Here is a 15576-nt window from a genome sequence, read left to right on the forward strand (position 1 = left end):
AACCTAAATGTAAGGGAACCTGTCCCCCCCCCCCGTCGTTTGTTACTGAAAGAGCCATCTTGTGCAGCAGTAATGCTGCACAAGGAAACGGTAGCTCTTTTTTTTTAGCTCTTTGCACACGCAGAACTTAACACTTATAAAATGTGTTCACTGATACCGTTATACCGTCCCGGAGCTGGGACTTTCCTTCGTAATGTGACGCAGCACAGCCGTCATTCCTACCCCCTTGGTGCCATGCGCTGCCTCCTCAGCGTTGTTTTAAGCTGTCACGGAGCCAGCGCTGTTCTGTCATCCCTTGGGCATGCCCTATTTGCGCTGCCTATCTTCTGACATAATTTGGTGTCAGGCTGGCTGCGCCTGTGCGGCCGCGCTGCCCGAGATCCCGCCTCGCAGTGTCTTCTGATTGAGTCACACTGCGGGCCTGGGATCCATGGGCATGCGCAGTGCATATCTTCCCCTCGGGCTCTCGCTCATTTCCCTCCGCCTTCTTTAGACTGTGCGCCGTCAGCTGATCCCTAGCATGCCACGGCCGTGACACCGCACAGTCTGAAGAAGAGGGAAGGAGGGGAGTGAGAGTCGAGGTTATGCACTGTGCATGCCCATGGTTCCAAGGCCCGCAGTGGGATTACGTTAGACGAGACTGCGAGGTGGGATCTGGAGCAGCGTGGACGCACAGGCACTGACAGCCTGACACCAAATTATGTCAGAAGACAGGCAGCGCTAATTGGGCATGGCCAAGGGCTAACAGAACAGCGCAGGCTCCGTGACAGCTTAAAACAACGCTGAGGAGGCAGCGCACGGCATCAAGGGGATAGGAATGACAGCTGTGCTGTGTCCCATTACGAAGGAAATTCGCACCTCCGGAACGGTTTAACGGTATAAAGGGACACATTTTTAGTGTTTACTTCGGTGTTTGCAAGGAGCATAATTAAAAGAGCAACCTTTTCCTTTTGCATCCTTAGTGCTGCACAAGATGGCTCTTTCAGCTACAAACGTCTTGGGGGGGGGGGGGTTAAAGGTTTCCTTTCAACTTGCTCCAATCAGGCTTCGGCCTACACTCTGTTCCTCTGCTCCTCCTGCTGTCCCTGGGCTCTAACACCGCCAGTTGGTGCCTGGAAGTGCTGTGTGCACAGTCAACAGTCGCTCCTCTGTTATTGGGGTTCAGTAACGTCAGCTGATCCCCAGCTGTGTTTGCGGCAATACCTCCAATCTGCTCCTCCTGCTGTCCCTGGGCTCTAACACCGCCAGTTGGTGCCTGGAAGTGCTGTGTGCACAGTCAACAGTCGCTCCTCTGTTATTGGGGTTCAGTAACGTCAGCTGATCCCCAGCTGTGTATCCGGCAACGTGTCATGCGACCGCCACGCTGGCACAACTAAAATGTAAGGGGACCTGTCCCCCCCCCCCCAGGCGTTTGTTACTGAAAGAGCCACCATGTGCAGCACTAATACTGCACAAGGGAAAGGTCGCTCTTGAAATTATGCTCCTTGCAAACGCTGAACTACACACTCATGTAATGTGTCCCCTCACACCGTCCAACCGTCCCGGAGGTGGGACTTTCCTTTGTAATGTGACGCAGCACAGCCGTCATTGCTACCCCCTTGGCACCGTGCGCTGCCTCCTTAGCGTTGTTTGATTCCGTCATGGACCCTGCGCTGTTATGTTATCCCTTGGCCATGCACAGTTTGCGCTGCCCGTCCTCTGACATCATTTGTTGTCGTCCTGGCTGCGCCTGTGCGTCCACGCTGCCCGAAATCACACCTCGCAGTGTCGTCTAATGTGATCCCACAGTGGGCCTGGTATCCATGGCCATGCGCAGTGCATATACTAGCCTCTCACTCCCCTTCTTCACGCTTCTTCAGACTAGGCGGCGTCAGCTGATCCCTAATAGCATGCCACGGCCGTGACGCCGCACAGTCTGAAGAAGCAGGAAGGAGGTGAGTGAGAGGCGATGATATGCACTGCGCATGCCCATGGATCCCTGGCCCGCAGTGGGACTACATTAGATGACACTGCAAGGTTGGATCTCGGGCAGCTTGGACGCACAGGCACTGCCAGCCTGACACCTACATGATGTCAGAAGACGGGCACCGCTAACTGTGCATGGCCAAGGGATAACATTACAGCGCGGGCTCCGTGACAGAACCAAACAACGTTGAGGAGGTGGCGCCCGGCACCAAGGGGGTTGGAATGACGGCTGTGCTGTGTCACATTACAAAGGAAAGTCCCACTTCCGGGATGGTTTGACGGTGTGAGGGGACACATTATATGAGTGTGTACTTCAGCGTTTGCAAGGAGCATAATTTTCGGAGCCACCATTTTCCATGTGCAGTATTACTGCTGTACAAGATGGCTCTTTCAGCAACAAATGCCTGGGGGGGGGGGTAAAGGTTCCCTTTCAACTTGCTCCACTGCAGGCTTCAGCCTACACTCTGCTCCTCTTTGATTCCCTGGGTTTCAACACTGTCAGTTGCCACCTGGAAGTGTTGTCTACACAGAAAAAAACACTAGGTGATGTGTCAGTGGGGTTCAGCACCGCCAGCTGTTCCCCTGCTGTGTAGTCGGCAACGTGTCCAGCACAAGCCACGCTGGCACAACAGAACAAAAGCTGCCACCAGTGCAGGCTTCGGCCTACACTCTGCTCCTCTCCTCCTCCTGCTGACCCTGGGCTCAAACACCGCTAGTTTTTGCCCGGAAGTGCTAGCTGCACAGAGAAAAACACCAGCCAATGTGTTAGTGGGGTTCAGCAACGCCAGCTGTTCCCCTGCTGTGTAGCCGGCAACGTGACCTGCAAACGCCACGCAGGCACATGAACTGAAATTAAAGGGAACCTGGCCCCACCCCCCCAGGTGTTTCTATGTATAACAGCCACCTAGTACAGCAGTACTGCTGCATTTGTACAAGGTGGCTGACTTTTTCTCCTTGCCCACGTGGAACTCAACACGTACAAAATGTGTCTCATTGAGACCATTCCACTGTCCCTGAGGTGTGACTTTCCTTTCTAATGATACGCAGCACCCCCCTTGGTAGCGTTTCCCGTCTTTTGTCATCATGGTTAGCTGGCTGCGCCTGTGCATCCGCCCTGCTAGAAACAACGCCCCTCGTTGTCATATTTATTTTGTCAGCGAGGGTGTGGTTTATGGGCACGAGCAGTGCATATGTTCGCCTGTCTTAACTCATCTCCTTCCGCCTTCTTCAGACTGTGCGGCCTCCTGGCCGTGGTAGGCGATAAGGGATCAGCTGAGGCCACCCAGTCTGGAGCAGGTGTAAGGACATGTGTCAGCGGCAAAACTATTTACTGCACAAGGCCACAAATCACAGCCACGCAGTGTGATTTTTTGAAAACACACTGTGGGTCTGGGATTCATGTCCATCGCTAACCGCAACGGCCGAAATGAAATGAGGTCAGAAGACAGGAAGCGCTCACAGCGCATGGCCAAGGGATCACAATAGCGCAGACTCCTGTACAGCAAATAACAATGCTCAGGAATCTGCGCCCAGTACCTAGGTGCAAATTTTGACACCTGTGCTGCGTCTCCTTAAAAAGACAAGTCACGCCTCCACAACTGTTTGACAGTATAATGGGCTAAATAGTGTACGTGTTTTAGTCAGCGTGTGCAAGGAGCAAAACAAATAGAGCAACCTTTTACTTGTGCAGCATTAATGCTGCACAAGGTGTGGCTCTTGTACCTTGCAACACCTGAGGGGGGTTAAAGGTAACCTTTGAAATTGGTTCAACTAGGCTTCGGCCTACACTCTGCTCCTCTCCTGCTGACCCTGGGCTCAAACACCGCTAGTTTTTGCCCGGAACAGCCACCTTGTACAGCAGTACTGCTGCATTTGTACAAGGTGGCTGACTTTTTGTCCTTGCCCACGTGGAACTCAAAACGTACAAAATGTGTCTCATTGAGACCATTCCACTGTCCCTGAGGTGTGACTTTCCTTTCTAATGATACGCAGCACCCCCCTTGGTAGCGCTTCCCGTCTTCTGACATCATTGATTGGCTTGTTGCGCTGTGCGTCCGCCCTGCCTGAAACAATGCTCCTCGTTGTCTTATTTTGACTGCGAGGGTGTGATTGATGGGCACGAGCAGTGCATATCTTCACCTGTCTTAACTCATCTCCTTCCGCCTTCTTCAGACTGTGCAGCCTCATGGCCGCGGCATGCGAGAAGGGATCAGCAGAGGCCGCCCAGTCTGAAGCAGGTGTAAGGACGTGTGTGAGCGGCCAAAATATTTACTGCTCAAGGCCACGAATCACAGCACCGCAGTGTGACTTTATGAAAAGGCACTGTGGGTCTGGGATTTATGGCCATCGTTAACCGCACCGGCCAACATGAAATGAGGTCATAAGACGGGCAGCTCTAACAGGGCATTGCCAAGGGATAACACAAGAGCGCAGACTCCTGTACAGCAAATAACAACGCTCAGGAAGCTGCGCCAAGCACCAAGGCGTTATTTGGGACACCTGTGCTGCGTCTCCTTACAAAAGCCAAGTCACGCATCCACTACAGTTTGACTGTAGAATGGGCTAAATTGTGTAGGTCTTTCATTCAGCGTGTGCAAGTAGACAAATTAATAGAGCAACCTTTCACTTGTGCAGCATTAATACTGCACAAGGTGTGTCTCTTGTACTTTGTAACACCTGAGGGGGGGTTAAAGGTTTCCTTTGAAATTGGTTCAAATAGGCTTTGGCCTACACTCTGCTCCTCTACTCCTCCTCCTGCTTCAACACGGGCTCTAACATCGCTAGTTTTTGACCGCAAGTGCTAGCTGCACAGAGAAAAACACACGCCATTGTGTTAGTGGGGTTCAGCAACGCCAGCTGTTCCCCCACTGTGTAGCCGGCAAAGTGTCCTGCAAACGCAACGCAGACACAAAGCTGCCTCCAGTGCAGGCTTCGGCCTACATTCTGCTCCCCCTGCTTACCCTTAGCTCCAACACCGCTAGTTGGGGCTCTAGGAAGACAATCTTTAATAGGCAACGCATCTGGGTTCCAGCACCGCCAGCTGGTTCTCGGCAGTGTTCTTGTCACAGGTACTCCCTCGTGCCAAGCCTGGTTTCAGCACCGTCAGCTGTTTCCGGGTTGTGTCAAGCTCACTGAGACGCCTATGCTTGCCCCGTCGTGGTGCGGTCGGGTTAGCCAACTCCAGGGTGCCTCCAGTTTAGGAGCTTCCTATGTGGGCTGCGTGAACTGGTAGTCAAGGCTGGTTCTGTAGTGCCAGTAGGCCCAGCTCCCCCTGTAGGACTGTTGGGGTTCGGTAACTGCGGCTGCCTCGCGGCCTAGCTGTTCTCTCCTCTCCTGTGGGCCTTGTGGTCCACCACCTGGTTCCAGCACCGTCAGCTGGTTCCAGGCCGAGCCTTTGGCTTAGGTGCCTCCTCCTGGGTATCCGAGTTCCGCCAACGTCAGGCGGTCCTTGGTAGTGCTTTTAAGCGCGGGCACCTACAGCTTAGTAACCGGGTTCCAGCACCGCCAGCTGGTCCTCGGTCGTGCCATTGGCTCTTGCACATTGGGGCAACGCATCTGGGTTCCAGCACCGCCAGCTGGTTCTCGGCAGTGTTCTTGTCACAGGTACTCCCTCGTGCCAAGCCTGGTTTCAGCACCGTCAGCTGTTTCCGGGTTGTGTCAAGCTCACTGAGACGCCTATGCTTGCCCCGTCGTGGTGCGGTCGGGTTAGCCAACTCCAGGGTGCCTCCAGTTTAGGAGCTTCCTATGTGGGCTGCGTGAACTGGTAGTCAAGGCTGGTTCTGTAGTGCCAGTAGGCCCAGCTCCCCCTGTAGGACTGTTGGGGTTTGGTAACTGCGGCTGCCTCGCGGCCTAGCTGTTCTCTCCTCTCCTGTGGACCTCCAGGTCCACCACCTGGTTCCAGCACCGTCATCTGGTTCCAGGCCGAGCCTTTGGCTTAGGTGCCTCCTCCTGGGTATCCGAGTTCCGCCAACGTCAGGCGGTCCTTGGTAGTGCTTTTAAGCGCGGGCACCTACAGCTTAGTAACCGGGTTCCAGCACCGCCAGCTGGTCCTCGGTCGTGCCATTGGCTCTTGCACACTGGGGCAACGCATCTGGGTTCCAGCACCGCCAGCTGGTTCTCGGCAGTGTTCTTGTCACAGGTACTCCCTCGTGCCAAGCCTGGTTTCAGCACCGTCAGCTGTTTCCGGGTTGTGTCAAGCTCACTGAGACGCCTATGCTTGCCCCGTCGTGGTGCGGTCGGGTTAGCCAACTCCAGGGTGCCTCCAGTTTAGGAGCTTCCTATGTGGGCTGCGTGAACTGGTAGTCAAGGCTGGTTCTGTAGTGCCAGTAGGCCCAGCTCCCCCTGTCGGACTGTTGGGGTTCGGTAACTGCGGCTGCCTCGCGGCCTAGCTGTTCTCTCCTCTCCTGTGGGCCTTGGGGTCCACCACCTGGTTCCAGCACCGTCAGCTGGTTCCGGGCCGAGCCTTTGGCTTAGGTGCCTCCTCCTGGGTATCCGAGTTCCGCCAACGTCAGGCGGTCCTTGGTAGTGCTTTTAAGCGCGGGCACCTACAGCTTAGTAACCGGGTTCCAGCACCGCCAGCTGGTCCTCGGTCGTGCCATTGGCTCTTGCACACTGGGGCAACGCATCTGGGTTCCAGCACCGCCAGCTGGTTCTCGGCAGTGTTCTTGACACAGGTACTCCCTCGTGCCAAGCCTGGTTTCAGCACCGTCAGCTGTTTCCGGGTTGTGTCAAGCTCACTGAGACGCCTATGCTTGCCCCGTCGTGGTGCGGTCGGGTTAGCAAACTCCAGGGTGCCTCCAGTTTAGGAGCTTCCTATGTGGGCTGCGTGAACTGGCAGTCAAGGCTGGTTCTGTAGTGCCAGTAGGCCCAGCTCCCCCTGTAGGACTGTTGGGGTTCGGTAACTGCGGCTGCCTCGCGGCCTAGCTGTTCTCTCCTCTCCTGTGGACCTTCAGGTCCACCACCTGGTTCCAGCACCGTCAGCTGGTTCTCGGCAGTGTCTTTTGCTCTTGTACCTTCTGCTCCCCATCCTGGTTCCAGTACCGTCAGCTGGTTCCGGGCAGAGCCTTTGGCTTAGGTGCCTCCTTCTGGGTATCCAAGTTCCACCAACGTCAGGTGGTCCTTGGTAGTGCTTTCGGGCACGGGTACCTCCTGCTTAGTAACCGGGTTCCAGTAACGTCAGCTGGTCCTCGGTAGTTCCATTGGCTCTTGGACCTTCGGCTACCCATCCGGGTTCCAGTACCGTCAGCTGGTTCTCGGCAGTGTCTTTTGCTCTTGTACCTTCTGCTCCCCATCCTGGTTCCAGTACCGTCAGCTGGTTCCGGGCAGAGCCTTTGGCTTAGGTGCCTCCTTCTGAGTATCCGAGTTCCGCCAACGTCAGGCGGTCCTTGGTAGTGCTTTTTAGCACGGGTACCTCCTGCTTAGTAACCGGGTTCCAGTAACGTCAGCTGGTCCTCGGTAGTTCCATAGGCTCTTGAACCTTCGGGTAGCCATCCGAGTTCCAGTTCCATCAGCTGGTTCTTGGCATTTTCTCAGCCTTCTTGTACCTTCTGCTACATTTCCAAGTTGAAGACCCTAAAGTCGACAACCCGGAAAACCACCCCGATGACGACGACGACGACGACCCGGAAGACCACCCCGATGACGACGACGACGACGACGACGGCGGAGACGACGACGGCTGAGACGACGACGGCGGAGATGACGACACTGGAGACGACGACCCTGGAGACGACGACATGGAAGACCGAGAAGCAGAAGAACAAGAGGCTGCAGAACAAAGAGCAGAAGAACATTAAGCATAAGACTTAATATCAGAGCAAAAGATATTATCTAAATTATATGCAGAAGAAGACTAAGCAGTGTATGGGGGTGAGTCCGTTCCTCCTCGTGGTGCCCCTGGATAAAGCCTGATGCTGCAGGCCAAACTGAACGCGGACAAATGTAACTTTTGTGACTGGCAGAACGGAAGGTGTAATCTTCCAACTTTTATAGATAACAACTACGGGAATGCCTGTCACAAATGAGAATATGATGAAGAAGTAGAATAGGAAGAATAATAACAGTGGAATAAAAAGAATATGTAGAATAGGAAGAATAATAATAGTTGAATAAAATGAATATGAAGAATGTAATAAAAAAAAAAAATAGGTAGAAGATGAAGAAGAAGATGAATAAGGTGAAGAAGAAGTTGATGTCAAAGATGCTGATGATGATGAAGATGAAAGTGTGGGAAAAGTAAAAAAAAAAAGAAAAAAAAAGAAGGGGAAGGGCGTGGAATAGTGAAACATCAATATCTGACAAAATAAAAAAAAATTTACATACTCAATATCTTTTTTACTCCGAACGTCTTAAAAAAAAAAAAAAACATGCTATTCTATTTGATTGGGCTAAACCTCATTGCCTTTAATGTCTCCGCCACCTCCCACAATACATCCTACATTATTCTTAGTTGTTTTCCTTCATGTAGAATGAACCTACAAGGCAAGAAAGGGTTTATTTTAATTCCGATATTTTGGTCCCATTGACTTGCATTGGGATCGGGTATCGGTATCGGCGATATCCGATATTTTTTGAATATCGGCCGATCCTATCCGATACCGATACTTTCCGATATCGGAAGGTATCGCTCAACACTACTCATTACAACATCATACGGCAGAGAGTTCCATAGTCTCACTGCTCTTACAGTAAAGAATCCGCGTCTGTTATTATGCTTAAACCTTTTTTCCTCCAAACGCAGAGGATGCCCCCTTGTCCCTGTTTCAGGTCTATGATTAAAAAGATCATCAGAAAGGTCTTTGTACTGTCCCCTCATATATTTATACATTAAAATAAGATCACCCCTTAGTCTTCGTTTTTCCAAACTAAATAGCCCCAAGTGTAATAACCTATCTTGGTATTGCAGACCCCCCAGTCCTCTAATAACCTTGGTCGCTCTTCTCTGCACCCGCTCCAGTTCAGCTATGTCTTTCTTAAACACCGGAGACCAGAACTGTGCACAGTATTCTAAGTGTGGTCGAACTAGTGACTTGTATAGAGGTAAAATTATATTCTCCTCATGAGCATCTATGCCTCTTTTAATGCATCCCATTATTTTATTTGCCTTTGTAGCCGCTGCCTGACACTGGCCACTGAATTTAAGTTTGTCATCCACCCATACACCCAGGTCTTTTCCATTGACGGTTTTGCCCAGAGTTTTAGAATTAAGCACATAATTATACATCTTATTACTTCTACCCAAGTGCATGACCTTACATTTATCCCCATTAAAGCTCATTTGCCATTTGTCAGCCCAAGCTTCTAGTTTACATAAATCATCCTGTAATATAAAATTGTCCTCCTCTGTATTGATTACCCTGCAGAGTTTAGTGTCATCTGCAAATATTGAAATTCTACTCTGAATGCCCCCTACAAGGTCATTAATAAATATGTTAAAAAGTAGAGGGCCCAATACTGACCCCTGTGGTACCCCACTGCTAACCGCTACCCAGTCCGAGTGTGCTCCATTAATAACCACCCTTTGTTTCCTATCCCTGAGCCAGCTCTCAACCCACTTGCACATATTTTCCCCTATCCCCATTATTCTCATTTTATGTATCAACCTTTTGTGTGGCACCATATCAAAAGCTTTTGAAAAGTCCATATACACTACATCCACTGGGTTCCCTTGGTCCAATCCGGAACTTACCTCTTCATAGAAACTGATCAAATTAGTCTGACATGAACGGTCCCTAGTAAACCCGTGCTGATACTGGGTCATGAGGTTATTCCTCTTCAGATACTCCAGTATAGCGTCCCTTAGAATGCCCTCCAGGATTTTACCCACAGTAGAGGTTAAGCTTACTGGCCTATAATTTCCGAGTTCAGTTTTTGTTCCCTTTTTGAATATTGGCACCACATTTGCTATACGCCAGTCCTGCGGCACAGACCCTGTTATTATGGAGTCTTTAAAGATTAAAAATAATGGTCTATCAATGACTGTACTTAATTCCTGCAGTACTCGAGGGTGTATCCCATCCGGGCCCGGAGATTTGTCAATTTTAGTGATTTTTAGACGCCGCCGCACTTCCTGCTGGGTTAAGCAGGTGACATTTAATTGGGAATTTTTATCACTAGACATTTTGTCTGCCATGGGATTTTCTTGTGTAAATACTGATGAAAAAAAGTCATTTAGCATATTGGCTTTTTCCTCATCCTCATCCACCATCTCACCCAGACTATTTTTAAGGGGGCCAACACTATCATTTTTTAGTTTCTTACTATTTATGTAGTTAAAGAATATTTTAGGATTATTTTTACTCTCTCTGGCAATGAGTCTCTCTGTCTCAATCTTTGCTGCCTTGATTTGCTTTTTACAGAATTTATTTAATTTTCTGTATTTATTTAATGCCTCCTCACTACCTACTTCCTTTAATTCTCTAAATGCTTTCTTTTTGTCACTTATTGCGCCCCTTACAGCTCTATTTAGCCATATTGGTTTCCTCCTATTTCTAGTATGTTTATTCCCATACGGTATATACTGTGCACAGGTCCTATCCAGGATGCTAATAAACGTCTCCCATTTTCTTTATGTATTTTTGTGTCTCAGGATATCGTCCCAGTTAATTGCACCAAGATCCTCTCTCATCCGTTGGAAATTTGCCCTCCTGAAGTTTAGTGTCCTTGTAACCCCTCTACTACACATCTTTTTAAAGGATACATGAAAACTTATTATTTTGTGATCGCTATTTCCCAAGTGACCGCCAACCCTTATATTTGATATGCGGCAAAAAACACAAGACTTGTCTGTTAGTCCATTAAGTTACTCTGCTGCAGTGTACAGTTTGTCTCCTAGACAAATTATCTTCAGCAGAGCCTGTTGCTGCTTTGCTGAGGCAGTGCTGCAGAGCTTCTAGCTAATGTGGATGACGTGCTTTGAGATAGCCCATCGGAGATGGAGGATGAGGAGGAGCAGTAGGGGGTGCAGAAACTGCTACAGGAGGTAGAGGAAAACCTGATAGAAGGGCCAATCCTTGGTGTCGGTAGCACGTGTGCTGTGCTAGGGAAGACTCTGCCCCAGCCTCCACAATGTTCAATCAGTGTGCCGCCAGGGAGATATAGCGTCACTGGCCAAAAGTGAATATTCACGTGTTGGTCGTTAAGTGGACAATGCCACGTAACTGCTTTGGTAAGGGCATGGGTGATTTTCTTGGACATGTGATGGTAGAAGACTGCGATGCCACAACGGGAGAAACAGTCATGGTTGGGGACCGAGTATCGAGGGACAAAGTTTCGATACCTGTATCAGGACATTTTTTTTCTTCAAATCAACAAAATGTCACATAAACCAAGTTCTACAGTATGTGTGACAATAGTCATTTGTTGAACAACCAAATTTCTACACCTGTTCAAGGCCAATTTTGTCTTTTGTTTCAAACCAACTAATTTCACAAAAAACAAGTTTTACAGTATATATCACAAGTAGAAATGAGCGAGCATACAGTAAAAAGTTGGTTTCAGGTCCAAACTTGACCCCGGACCGTAACACAGTACAAATCAATGGGGACACAAACTTTGGTGATTTGAAATGGCTGTAAAATGGTCATAGTCAGAGCTATGGGGGTTGCAAAAGGAAGGTAATAGAGGGTAATAGCAGGATAATTGCCATGCAAAGAAATGTAGACAGGAAAATGACTTAAAGGGGTTCTTTTACCATAGCAATCATGGTAAAATAAGAAGTCAATGAATGACATAACAATTTTATCAGTGCAGTCACAGAGACTGGGGCATGCTACTTCCAGTACAGTTAAAAATTTCACCCATAGAGCTTGGGCCACAGTACCCCTACAGAGCATGTTTCCACATTTATTCCACAGAAGCTGATAATAAATTTCACTCTGCATGTTTTCAAATTTCCCAGAGAAAGCTGATTAAATATTTCACACCCAATTGGACACAGTACCCCCACAGCTCAAAAATGTCTGCTCCAGTAGCGTATGTTCTAAATGTCGCAGATGAAAAACTGGTAGTATAATCTTGGATTTAGCTAGCGTTCTGCAGTGAGGCTTGCTACCGGCAGTCAAGTTAAAAATTTCACTGACATAGCATGTTGTTTACTCATTTACCCCACAGCTTGAAAATTTCACCTCCAGTAGAGTACAAGCAGCCGCAAATAATCTTATTGTTTGATTCTGGATACAGCTGCCAGTCTACCACGAGGCTTGGGACGCCTCCCAATGCTGTAGGCTTACGTGCCCAAGGGCCAAAAATGATTCCTTTTAGAAAAGTTGTGCTCAAATTGCCTGAATACTTCAGTTAGGAATTATGGAATTGTACTCTGTTTCTATTTTCTTGGTTGTTCCAACAGGAGCCATGATTAAGAGGGGACCCAGGGGATTACAAAGTGAAGGAACTGGACACACTCTCAGCCATCCAATCTCATACCCCCCACAGGCAGTGTTGCAGAGTGCACACGTGTAACAAAGAATCAGGTTTCTATTTCGGAGACGCAACCTGGTAAACAAGCACCACCTCCAAGAATGGCAGCAGTCAAGCAAATTCACCACTTCTCAACCGAGTCATCGGCTGATATTGTAAGACAGAATAGCCATCCATGACAATCCATGACAATTTAAAGCATCTATAATTGGAATGAGTAATTCATTTCTTTAATGGGCTTTAGTCCAGGCTGCAAAGGTAGAGTAAAATTATTTTTTAATATTTAAAAAAAAAACCCTACTCGTACAGACATGACTGCAGAGTACACAGAGGCTTTTGGGCACAGTACCCCTACAGAAGGTAATAACAAATTTCACCCACAGATCACGTTTTCACATTTATCCCACAGATGCTGCTAACAAATTGCAGACAATGACCCACAGTACCCTAACAGGAAGGGTTGCAGAGTACACACAGCAGCTTAAATGTAAGTTATTCCCACAGATATGGGTTCAGGAATGCACAGCTAACAAGCTAAATTTTTAACTGCTTTTTTGACAGTGGGGAAAAAAAGTATTTAGTCAGCCACCAATTGTGCAAGTTCTCCCACTTAAAAAGACGAGAGAGGCTTGTAATTGACATCATAGGTAGACCACAACTATGAGAGTCAAAATGAGAAAAGAAATCCGGAAAATCACGTTGTCTGATTTGGCAAGATTTATTTTGCAAAATATGGTGGAAAATTAGTATTTGGTTACCTAAAAACATGCAAGATTTCTGGCTCTCACAGACCTGTAACTTCTTCTTTAAGAGGCTCCCCTGTCCTCCACTGATTACCTGTAGTAATGGCACCTGTTTGAACTTGTTATCAATATAAAAGACACTTGTCCACAACCTCAAACAGTCACATTTCAAACTCCACTATGGTGAAGACCAAAGAGTTGTCGAAAGACACCAGAAACAAAATTGTAGCAATGCACCAGATATTACAGTTATAATAGTGAACACTTTATTTTCTTTTTAAGTGTCTGAATTTATGTCAACTAATTGTTCTCTTTCTGTATAGCAATGATAAAAACCAATTTTTGATAGAGTGATATTTGTTGGCCACATGATTGAAATTCTGCTTTTTTCTTCTAGACCAAGATTTGAAGGTTGATTCCACCATATAATGATTGATCCATTTGTTTGTGATTGCTTTCACATGTGGGGGTGGGTTTTTTATATGTTATAAACCTTGCATGTTCATTGTATTTTTAGATGCCTATGAGTAAGGATATAAAGATCGAAACGTGTCAGGCGTGCGGGGGGAAGTTTGCCCCCTGACATGTAATAACACGCATGATTTTAACTTTTTACAAGCAATGGATTAAATAAAAAGACTACATTTATATTTTTATGGAAATCACCTGGTGCTGGTTTTTCTTTTTGCCGGCATTTACAAGTTGACTCCAGCCATATTGAACCTGGCACCCGTGGTCCTGAGATACTCTGGTGAGCACTGAGAAAATCCTTTTTGCCCTTTTCCCATGTTAAGTTATGACTTCGGGATTGCTGTGCCTCAAGATCACAAAAATATAAAAGTTGTTGAAATCCTTTTTGATTAACCAGGACAATGTCAAGTAACTTTACTAGCTAATGTGAATCACATCTGAGAAAAACAGATGACATTTTTTCTAAAGAGACAATTAGTGGAGGTGAAACTGTCCCAGCTGATATAAAGATCTGCTTGTTAATCTTGAGAGATGCATGATACAACACTGGTGATGAGCGAGCATACTCAGTAATTTTCATTACTTGCCTGAGCATCGCTGTACTCACGGTACTCTGCAAGCACCGGGTTTGTTCGGTGGGAGCTCGGGTCTCCGCCCTGCATGATTGGTGCTCTTTATAGAGCCATTCAACATGCAGGGATTGTCTGGCATGCACTGTAATGCCACAGCCATCTTTGTTGTGGTATTACAGTGATTGGCTGGCTGCACAGCGTCATCAGGTCTATAGGAAACCTGGCGCCTCCCGGCTTGGCGCATTCAGCTCCGTAATCAGACAGTGTAGGGAGAACCACTGCTGAGATAGGATCAGATTTGTGCTTTTATTACAGTAGTTAGTGTGGGTATACCATTGTTCAATCCACACATCCAGCTAAACCAACAGTTCTTCTAAGGACTAATTATGGGGTCTATAGATTGCAGTGCTAGGTAGGCAGGGGAGTGTATGTGCGTATATACACATCAGTGCAAGCCATGCAGGCACTGTATGTGGCTATATAGATATTGCATACATCAATAGGGTCCATTACTGTCTGCTGCTGCTGGCTATTACACTGTGTACAGAATTATTATGCAAGTTGTATTTTGATCACATGATACTTTTTATACATGTTGTCCTACTCCAAGCTGTTCAGGCTTGAGAGCCAACTACCAATTAAGTAAATCAGGTGATGTGCATTTCTGTAATGAGGAGGGGTGTTGTCTAATGACATCAAAACCCTATATAAGGTGTGCTTAATTATTAGGCAACTTCCTTTCCTTTGGCAAAATGGGTCAGAAGCCAGATTTGACGGACTCTGAAAAGTCCAAAATTATGAGATGTCTTGCAGAGGGATGCAGCAGTCTTGAAATTGCCAAACTTTTGAAGCGTGATCACCAAACAATCAAGCGTTTCATGGCAAACAGCCAACAGGGTCGCAAGAAGCAATTTGGGCAAAAAAGGCGCAAAATAGCTGCCCATGAATTGAGGAAAATCAAGCGTGAAGCTGCCAAGAAGCCATTTGCCACCAGTTTTGCCATATTTCAGAGCTGCAACCTTACTGGAGTAACAAAAAGCACAAGGTGTGCGATACTCAGGGACATGGCCAAGGTAAGAAAGGCTGAAAAACGACCACCTTTGAACAAGAACAAAAATGTCAAGACTGGGCCAAGAAATATCTTAAGACTGACTTTTCAAAGGTTTTATGGACTGATGAAATGAGAGTGACTCTTGATGGGCCAAATGGATGGGCCAGAGGCTGGATCAGTAAAGGGCAGAGAGCTCCACTCTGACTCAGATGCCAGCAAGGTGGAGGTGGGTTACTGGTATGGGCTGGTATCATCAAAGATGAGCTTATGGGACCTTTTCGGGTTGAGGATGGAGTGAAGCTCAACTCCAGACCTACTGCCAATTTCTGGAAGACAACTTCTTCAAGCAGTGGTACAT

The 15576-nt window shown here is 47.8% G+C and overlaps 2 protein-coding genes across 7 annotated transcripts in view; one reads left to right on the forward strand and one right to left on the reverse strand.

Annotated features, from left to right (window-relative positions):
* Window positions 1–13777, forward strand: part of LOC138651117 (beta-1,4-galactosyltransferase 1-like) — a 480309-nt gene extending 466532 nt beyond the window's left edge. For 2 of the 5 annotated variants that reach the window (XM_069741131.1, XM_069741165.1), the window contains 2 exons: window positions 12311–12868; window positions 13522–13777. In XM_069741131.1, the coding sequence (XP_069597232.1) occupies window positions 12311–12319 (9 nt within the window). In that variant the 3' untranslated portion in view covers window positions 12320–12868; window positions 13522–13777. The remainder of the gene's footprint in view (window positions 1–12310; window positions 12869–13521) is intronic. The other 3 variants (XM_069741142.1, XM_069741124.1, XM_069741158.1) reach the window with 3 other exon arrangements.
* Window positions 1–15576, reverse strand: part of LOC138651152 (beta-1,4-galactosyltransferase 1-like) — a 279802-nt gene that overhangs the window by 63875 nt on the left and 200351 nt on the right. The window lies entirely within an intron of this gene.

The sequence above is a fragment of the Ranitomeya imitator genome, chromosome 1 (assembly GCF_032444005.1).
Source record: "Ranitomeya imitator isolate aRanImi1 chromosome 1, aRanImi1.pri, whole genome shotgun sequence".
Lineage (NCBI taxonomy): Eukaryota > Metazoa > Chordata > Amphibia > Anura > Dendrobatidae > Ranitomeya > Ranitomeya imitator.